Source organism: Eucalyptus grandis, chromosome 8, assembly GCF_016545825.1.
Source record: "Eucalyptus grandis isolate ANBG69807.140 chromosome 8, ASM1654582v1, whole genome shotgun sequence".
NCBI classification, from domain to species: Eukaryota; Viridiplantae; Streptophyta; class Magnoliopsida; order Myrtales; family Myrtaceae; genus Eucalyptus; species Eucalyptus grandis.
This window is the reverse complement of record NC_052619.1, coordinates 33,128,919-33,138,646: the sequence shown is the minus strand read 5'-3', so window position 1 is coordinate 33,138,646 and position 9,728 is coordinate 33,128,919. Positions and strand designations below refer to the sequence as shown.

The following is a 9,728-nucleotide window of genomic DNA, read 5'->3' as shown; positions in this document are numbered from 1 at the left end:
CATGCTCTGATACCAATTGTGAAAGCTAGTATGAGCACCTAGATGGGGGTGAATAGGTGTAAAAATAATTTTACGAAATAAGTGTGCAGCACTAATCAATAATAGATTATGAAAAAGAAATTAGTCTCTTGTAAACAAAACAAGTTATGATCAAAGTAAAAGAGCGTAAAGAAGATAATATGAACACATAGATTATAGTGGTTCGGTTTAATCCAAGTCTACGTCCACTTTCCGCATTGATAGCCCACTGGCTGGATTTCACTATCAACAAAAGAGACGTTACAGAAAAGCTCTTCCTTGATTCCACAGTGTAGAGACTCTACTACACTTCCTGAAGGTCTCTCAAAGATATATACTCTCTTTTGCGTACAAGATTTCGCTCAACAGTTTAATTGACAAAGAACTAGGAGCTTCAGACTTTGGAATTCTTCTATCGCGCACCTCTTGAACAATTGGAACATTTTCCTTATATACACCTTTATGCCATCACACCTGTTGGCACTTTCCAAATGAATTCTTCCAATCTACCCATTGTATAGAATTAATTAGGAAGATCTTCGAGCTATTTAAGGAACATGACGATAGCCCATCAATCCGGCTCGCCCATACAATCAGGATCTAGATTTTCATAAGTAGAACCTTCCAAGTATACTTCATCAATCAACGGATCCATAATCCCTGAATCAATCTTGATTTGAATAATGGATTCCGACATGCTATATCCAGCCAAGAGATCTTCTGCAGTCGATAAAATTAAATCCTTAATGGAACATCCAGTTTTGGATAAGCCTTATTCGACGGTCTAGAATCTGTTAATGAGGATAGATTTTGAGTCTTGAGTCTGGCAGTTCGGAGTCTTCAGACTTTGATGGAAGAGTCTGCAAGTTTTTAGACTAGACTGATGTAAACGTTTTGTCAGCTTCAAAACACTCAAAGAGGTTTTCTCCAACAGACATGAGGATAAGAAAGAGAAGCGAGACATGACAATGCATCCAAGGTTGTCAAAAGGAAGACTAGGGCATCTGAAGTCGGCTGTCTCAATGTGTTCCCAACGAGATGTTGAATTAGGCAAGCAGCTGTTGAATTGTAGTGATCATCTCAAATAATGTTATGTACTCTCCCTTAGTGATTTTATATGTGTATGAACATGGTAGTAAAAAAAATAAGGCAAGATGTGCTTTAGAAGATTAGGTGAAGGAGGCGTTTTTTAGCACTTTTTAGGTCAATGATCGGACCATCCAATCGATTAATCTTGTATGATTTTCATGTATAAACTCAAACTTGCTATAAATATACTGGTTTACGCAAGAATGCCCACAAAGTTGCTTTGACACATGGATAATAAATTGATAAGTCAACTCTTTTTTATTTGATGTTGGAGCAAGCTATGATAACTTTTTCAAACTCGACTCTTGAGTTTGTTTAAAAATATGATGGATTAAACCGAAGAGAAAACAAAAAGGGTATTTTTCAGTTAACTGGACAATAAAAAAAAAGGGTAATGTCTTAATCAAAATGGGGAGTAAAAAGAGGGCCGCTTAAGGATTACTTGTCAATCGTCTAATGTTAGGTGGTACATGATTATCACGCTTAAGGGTATTTTTCAGCTATGATAACTTCTCTGAGCCGTGGATTTACACGCCGCAGAGTGGGCTGGGATCATGGGGTCGAATCTGTACTTGCAAGTCGGCAAGGTGGGGAAGCCGGTGAGCCTGGGTGAGTGCCAGGGCCCGTGCCCGATGGACCCCGGCATGAAATGGCATCCGAGTTGCACTTGTCGTCCAAGGCCAAAGACAGAAGCGCGGTCTGCCTGGACATGGGTGCCAACAACACCGTGGTGGTCGAGGCCTGCAAGTGCTTGGGCGGCAACAACTCTTGCGATCTGGCAAGCCAGTGGTTCAAGCTGGCCGACACCAATAGACTCTGGGAAAGCAAGCTCCAAGTTGGCCGGTACCTTCATCGCTAAGAAGAAAGCCTAGGTTTAAGACAATAAAAGACATACAATTAGTTATCAGCAACGAGATGTAACGGAATTTTAATTTTACCTCAAAACGCATTTTCCAATCAAGTGTTTGAACTTTTAATTACCTAACCGTATCCTTGAACTTACGTAAATTCATTAATCATGTTCTTCCGGCACCAATCGATCCAATTTATCCAAGCTGGTGGGGCTGTTGGACAATGCCTCATTTTTCGTCGTAGCTTGTCGATGCAACAGGGTAAAATTTTTCACGATGGCTCGTCCATGAAGGGACAACTTTTCCTCCGCATCATACTTCAACATAATCCAACAACCACGTTAACTCTGAACCGACAAGAGTTGATGTCAACGAGACTTGATTATGAATTAATCATGCGTAGGACCCTACAATTAGGTCTTGACACCGCATTAAGTCATTTTCATATAAAGATATTAGGCAAAAATTGTCCAAAAAAACCTATTACACTTTTGTCAATTCAATTCTAAATCTTTTAATTTTTCCAATTCAATCATAAATTTTTTTATTTTTGGTCAATTGAGTCTATCCAACCAATTTTAATAAGAAATTACTGACATGACCGATCGATGTTGATGCAACACTTTTTAATATTTTTAATATATATTTTGGGGTTTGGGTTAGGGTTCGGCGTTGGTTACTAGCCAACCGTTGCCAGCCCTTGGGCAAGGGTGTTGCCACCCTCGCCATCCTCACCGATTATGGGCAAGGGCTCGTGACCCTTGCTTTCACCGATGAGGGCATCACAAACCTTGCCTAGGGCTAGTGAGGGCAGTGATGCCCTCGCCCGGCCGGCAAGGGTTGGCTAGCAAGGGTTAGTTGGCAACCCTCACCGACCCTAACCTCAACCCCACCCCCCAAAAAAAAAAAAAAAGAGAAACTTTAAAAAAATTCAAAATTCAAAAAAATATTAAAAGTGCCACGTCGGCGTTGTCCAACTATGTTAGCAATTTCTGACCAGAATTGGCTTAATGGACTTAATTGGCAATAAGTAAAAAAGTTTTAAAATTGAATTAACAAAAAATACAATAGGTTTAGGACTTTTTGATAATTTTCCGCGAGATTATAGCCAAAAAGAATATATCAACAACATCCAATAAGTGATGTTGAAATTCATATACTGATGTGAGTATTTGATATACAATCAAACTTGATCGTAAACTGGATTGAGAAATGATTGCATTATGGTATTTAATGTACTGTGAGAATAACAGTCTATTTTGAACTACAAAAAATCAAATGACATATAATTATTAATTATTGTGGGACCCACTTCTTCAAGAATTTATAATTTTCATAATATCCTAATGATTGTTATGCTAGCAAAGCCCAAATGAATTTATCAAAGGAGGGAAAGAAATGTGTATATCTCTCTCTCTCTCTCTCGTCCTTTACTCTTTATAGATTTTTTTTTTTTAACTCAGACTCATTAGCCTTAGTTAAAAATAATTATATCAATTAACCTTTACATATTTCAAAGGGTTGATTTTTTCAACTTGACCAGAACTTATTTTAGCCTAAGTGAGTTAAAAAATATTCAATGATGACAAATCAATTTTGAAAAATATTGAGATATTAATAGTACATATAAAAGGAAAATCAATATTTGTTTGAAAAGCTGGTAAATCAGAAAATTGTTTTGAAACCACTAAAATAATAAACAAAAGTTATATAATAATAAGGACACCTTACTTAATAATATTTTAATGCTTGAAAATCATTCGATACATGTTTTGAAGCATATCAGTCGTCGTTGACAATTACTATACCAATTATAATTCCTTCAATAACTCTTATAAACTTAATATCTTAAATATTATCAACTACGAAGCAAATTTTGGATGTCACGTATCTAACTCTGGTGAAATTAGGTTTGTATTGAAAATTTCTGATATCACATATATTTGTCCATTAACCAATCCTATATTGAAAAGGGTTTCAACGGCTAGTGCTGAACTTACAATCTGACCATGTTAGTAACAATTCTTTTAATATAACAATAACGAAACCATTCCTAGCTACATGAGGCACGAGCGACATCGTGCTTCCACTTATGGGAAATGGCGGTGCACAATTGTCGCACGGCCCGTGCACTTCCCATGCATTGCACATGTATAGCACTTATATGACCATACTCGGCATACCCATGATACATGGAAATTTCAGCAAGGCCAAGGAAAAGAGTGTGTAGCCGAAGTGCATAGTGAGGCCATGCTCAAATGGGCTAAATTTTAAGGATTCAATTAGGGAAGAGCCCAATTTGAATGAAATTCACAAAATCGCAAAATTTAAATTCGATATGAACACGAGGTTTCTAAATAAAAATGTTCCTAATTTCTTAGTATAGGAGAATGCAGTAAAAATTAAGAATTCAATATTAATATTTTGTCCAATAGTCAAATTATGTCAATATCAACAAGTTTGATATCCAATTTTCTTGTAAAATTGGTGAGAAGTTTACAACCGAAACACTTAGGCGTCAACAATGAAAATGCGTGGCCAGAGTGTTTTAAGTTCTAGTCTCACTAATAATACCCATGGAGCTAAAAATCCCAATATTCCCACGAAAGGCAGGTAAAATCAAGATATCCACATAACGCATGAGACGAGTAAAAAAAGTATATCATTCAATAAATTCACCAAAGTTATAAGATATTATTTTAACTTGAAAAACTTTAAAGAGTGCCCTTACCATATACTTGTGAAAACTAAGTAAGTATGCTTGAAAGTACAAATTGTTAGTTATATGCCCTAAAGCAATCATGTAATAGCTATATGTTAGGGATTTCGGTTGTATAGTCAAATTAATGGCAAAGACATATTCATTCATTGGTCCAATTAATTTATAGGGAGGTTGCCATCTAGAAAATAACTAAATAACTGAAATCGAATAACAAAATTAAGGATATTGATAAAAGGGAAAGTTATAAAAACATAACTAGAAAATCTGCAAAACGCGTCTGAAATTTGTGACATATCAGAAATCAAGGAAAACATGTAAATCAAATATCGTAACCCATTTATAATCTTGAAGATCACGCAATCCTTTTTTATTTGTGGGACCACACGCTCTTATGACACTCCAATGTTTCTTACACGGTGAAATCAATATAACTTCGAAGTGTACAACTACCCCATAGGACGAAAGGGGCTGCTTGTGTTTCCAATTTTTCAAGGACAATTATTGTGTGTAGTTAAGCTAATGGCTTTACAATTGATGTAGCTATTAATTAGGTACGATTGTGATGCAAAGGAAGTTATGCTTGGAAATGATTCCAAAAGATAGTGTTTATTTTGAATAATGAAGTGCATATTACAGTTTCTTAGGGTCATTTTGTAGTTTTCGATGCACCAATTTTGTTCTTGTTTTGAATGATCAATGCTTTAAAAATTAAATTATTCTAAATAACATACATAATAAGTGATTTGAAGGTACACATTAACAAGAATCTAGAAGAAGAAAAAAAAAAAAACAAGACATTTGATATTCTAAACCAAAAATGTGCAAATTTGGAAGTAAACAGCTAACCAAACCATCCATCAAACTCCATCCCACCCTATAATTTCTCTCCTTCAAACACGTTTCAAAGTTTTCCTGACTACCTTCCTCCATGTTTGACAGCTGTTACTCGTTAGTGACCAAACTGAATAGAGCATCCTCGTTCAAGATAAGAACGACACCCGAGTTTGCTATTCTTGAAGACTTTTTGGCTCGACTCTATTTAGTATTATACGGTTTATGTTGCATTAACGACTATCATCCAAGGGAACGAATGACACCCTCTATATAAGCACACCTTACCATTCAATTGACTTCATTCACATTATACACACACTCTTTCTTTTTCCTTGCAGGGAAGGTTCAAAAAGAGCAAAGACCCATCATGGGAACGCTTCCGAAGTTGCATTTCCTTCTCCTAATTTCGACAGTGCTCTTCTTTTCCATGCCCCAACTCAAGCCTGTGGTCGCTCAGAAACTTTATGCCAATTCCCGGTGGATTGTCGACGGTGATGGGAGACGGGTAAAGCTCGCTTGCGTGAACTGGCCGGCGCACCTCCAGCCGCTGCTGGCTGAGGGACTGAGCAAGCTACCGGCCGACACGATTGCCAGGAAGATTAGAGAAATGGGGTTCAATTGCGTGAGGCTCACATGGGCACTCGAGTTGCCTATAAATGAGACACTTGCTTCTTTTACAGTGACCCAATCGTTCCAGAACCTTGGATTGTTGGAATCTCTAGCCGGCATTAAGTCCAACAACCCTTCCCTTATTAATCTTCCTGTAATGGAAGCCTACAAGGTAACATTAGTTTTTGTCTTTTCTAATTATAAGGACAAACGCATTGCCCGATTTGCGTCCTATGGATATGAAATTTTTAATACGATGCGAGACGAGTGATGGTTGCTAGAGCTTGTGAAGCTTGTGAAGTCATATCATAAGTAATATAATAGTTCTAGGATTCAGGGGAGGGAATGTCGAATTTTTATCATGGTACTAGTAACTACATTCAATACTATCAAGACCATTATGTGTTAATGTATGTCCTTTCCGGAAATCTCTTGTCTCAGTCCGTGATGACAAGCCTTAGAAACAACCAAGTGATGGTGATACTCGACAATCACATAACCACGCCAGGTTGGTGCTGCAGTGAAAAGGACGGCAACGGCTTTTTCGGTGATACATACTTCGACCCACAAGTTTGGATGCAAGGTTTGCACAAGATGGCGACCATGGCTACCGGCTTTAGCAATGTGATTGGCATGAGCTTGAGGAACGAGCTTCGCGGTCCCAGACAAAATGTCGATGCTTGGTATAAGTAGGTTCCATCGCTCTTTATTATATATGTTCGAGTTGGAAGCGATTTTCTCAGAAACCTATTTGATTGGCATTGGTTGGTAAGAAGTCAATGTGCTCATACACCTCAAGACGTACGATAACAACCGCTAATACTGCACCGGTTTTGATTCGATGGGGGTGCTGTGTATAGGTATATGCAACAAGGTGCGGAAACCGTGCACGCGGCAAACCCTGATGTCCTCGTCATCCTTTCCGGCTTCAATTTCGACACAGACCTTTCGTTTCTCCAGCACAGACCGGTCAACCTCTCTTTCTCGAAGAAACTGGTGTTCGAGATGCACTGGTACGGGTTCACCGAGAAGAAGGCGTGGCAATCCGGAAACCCGAACGATGTGTGCAAAGCAGTGTCGAACAAGGTAATGAACCAGTCCGTATTCCTGCTGGGACAAGGGTATCCTCTGTTCGTGAGCGAGTTCGGTGCCGATGAACGAGGAACCAATGTGAACGATAATAGGTACATGAATTGCTTCATGGCCATGGCCGCTGAATTTGACTGGGACTTTGCATTGTGGACCCTTCAAGGGAGTTACTACTTGAGGGAAGGAGTGGTAGGGGTGGAGGAGTTCTACGGATTGTTCAACAACGATTGGTCAGGCATTCGAAACTCGAGCTACTTACGTAGGTTATCGGTCCTTCAATTACCTTTCCAAGGTATGAAATATTTCAACTAGAACTGAATTCATATTTCAGCTACCTAAGGGGAATAAAATCTTTACGATCGTTCTACTTTGTGAAAATCTTCTTCTGTTTCAGGGCCAGGAGGGCGACAAACAGTCGCTCAGAAGGTCATATTCCACCCCTTGACTGGCCTCTGCATATTGAGGAGAACACGGCCGACGCGGCTCGTTTTGGGTCCGTGCATATACTCGGAGCCGTGGAGTCACACGCCACAGAACGCGCTGGGGCTCATGGCGGGGAAGCCTCTGTACTTGCGAGCCGTCGGGCTAGGGAGGCCAGCCACGCTGGGCACGAGCCCAACAGAACCTGGCACGAAGTGGGAGATGATATCGGCCTCCGAGATGCACCTGTCGTCCATGGCCGAAGATGGGAGCACCGTTTGCTTGGACGTGATTGCTAACAACACCGTGATGGTCGAGGCCTGCAATTGCTTGAGCAGTGAAAGCTCTTGCGATCCGGCGAGCCAGTGGTTCAGGCTGGTCGACAGAACCCGGCTCTGAAAATAACAATTTCCAAATTTGGTTAATTCTACTGTGCAAGAGGAATTAAATGTTGTTTGGTATTCTTTTTGACAGAAAAGGAGGAGGAAGGAGGAAAGAGAACTTTGAAGAATTTCATTGTCTTCACCGTATATCGTTATTATTATTATTATTATTATTATTATTATTTATTTTTTTGGTAACAAATCGTTATTATTATTTTTTTTTTTTTTTTTGGTAAAAAAAGTCAAAGCCAATCATCATTTGTTCTTTACGTATATTGATATTACAAGATGTAAACAATAAAAGGAAAAAAAATACGAAGATATGAAATCATTATGAATCATCAATTGATATCAATCTGAGCCTTGGATTGATTTAAGAATTTTCAATCAAATCAATTTGCGCAAAACATATCTCCAACATTTTCTTCTTGTTCTATTGTGTAATTGATGTGGTTCTCCTGCTTTTTGTGGACCTTGAACATCTTTAAAGGATACGCTAGTTGGTGGGAGTTTAGCGAATTGAGGTTGTCCCATTCTGAATTAGACATATATCTTGTCCTCTTTATCATTGATCTTCTTCTTTTTGACTCGATACAAAGGGAGATTTCTAAATATTTTGTAGCTTAGATCAGTATTTACACTAAGACCATGTTGACGCTCTAGTAAGAATCCAAGGAGTTGCCATTGTGGTAAGACAAAGATAAGGGTTTTACGCACCTAAGTTGGAAAGCGCAGCAAGAATATCATACCTTTATTGCTAAGAGGAAGTCTAAGTTTATACAATAAGTCAGGAAACATTACTAAGGAAGTCCTTAAATTTATTGTACTTTTACCAATTCAATCTTCAACATTTTAATTATGCCAGTTGAGTAATAAACTCATTTACGTTTGCCAATTGAATCTATCAGGCCAATTATGGGCTAGCTGACATAGATGTCGGCTGTCTTATATGGCATGACTAACTTGGATCTTTTATGATTTTCTTTTTCCTCTTCTTTACTTTATTTTTGGAGTGAGGGCTAGCAACCCTCATCGATATTGGGCGAGGGCATTCTTGTTTTCTGGCTAGGGCTGCCAAGCCTTCACCTAGCTAGCCCTTGTAGTGGCCAGGTGAGGGCTTGGTAGCCCTCGCCAACCAAAGAGAGGGCGCGCGAGCCCTTGCCCAGAGTTAACGAGGGCCACTAATCCTTTGCCTATCCCAAATCTAGTGAGGGCATTGTGACTCTTGCAAGACCCTCGATAGCCATACTGACGGCTTCATAGCCCTCATTAGATTTGGGTGAAAATCGCAACATTCTAACTAGCCCTTACTCAAAAAGACAATAAAAAGTAAAGAAAATGAGAGAAAAAACATTTAAAAAGTCCTCATTAGCACCAACGATACCAAGTAGGATTGACTATATCCATATCTGCAGTTTGTGCTAAAATCGATCAAATAGACTTAATTAACAAAATGTAAAAAAATTTAGAACTCAATTAACATAATTAAAAGGTTTAAGACCGAATTGGTAAAAATACAATAAACTTATTATTTTTTTGGTGATTTAACCCAATGGATGCAGTGAGATGAAATTCTACCGAACTTGGCACTATTTCAATAAAGTCCTTGAAGATTTAATTTACTTAAGCAAATCCTTGAACTTAGGTAAATTTTCTAATCATGTTTTTCCAGCACCAATTAATCCAATTATCAGGACTGGCGTGGCCGTTGGA

General features: G+C 38.6%; 1 protein-coding gene across 1 annotated transcript; it reads left to right on the top strand.

Annotated features, from left to right (window-relative positions):
• The first annotated feature begins 1,756 nt into the window (after positions 1 to 1,756).
• Positions 1,757 to 8,153, top strand: LOC104416972 (glycosyl hydrolase 5 family protein). The gene is made up of 6 exons (XM_010028298.3): positions 1,757 to 1,950; positions 5,620 to 5,732; positions 5,853 to 6,295; positions 6,565 to 6,812; positions 6,984 to 7,504; positions 7,607 to 8,153. The coding sequence occupies exons 1-6, from the start codon at positions 1,757 to 1,759 to the stop codon at positions 8,029 to 8,031; spliced, it is 1,944 nt and encodes a 647-aa protein (XP_010026600.2). The 3' UTR covers positions 8,032 to 8,153.
• The last annotated feature ends 1,575 nt before the right edge of the window (positions 8,154 to 9,728 follow it).

Bases quoted from the DNA above. Each gene is read 5' to 3' on its own strand.
- LOC104416972 (XM_010028298.3), top strand. From the start codon at position 1,757: ATGGCATCCGAGTTGCACTTGTCGTCCAAGGCCAAAGACAGAAGCGCG. The intron at 5,733-5,852 runs GTTTATGTTGCA...TTTTCCTTGCAG, and splicing joins ACTCTATTTAGTATTATACG to GGAAGGTTCAAAAAGAGCAA. The intron at 7,505-7,606 runs GTATGAAATATT...CTTCTGTTTCAG, and splicing joins CCTTCAATTACCTTTCCAAG to GGCCAGGAGGGCGACAAACA.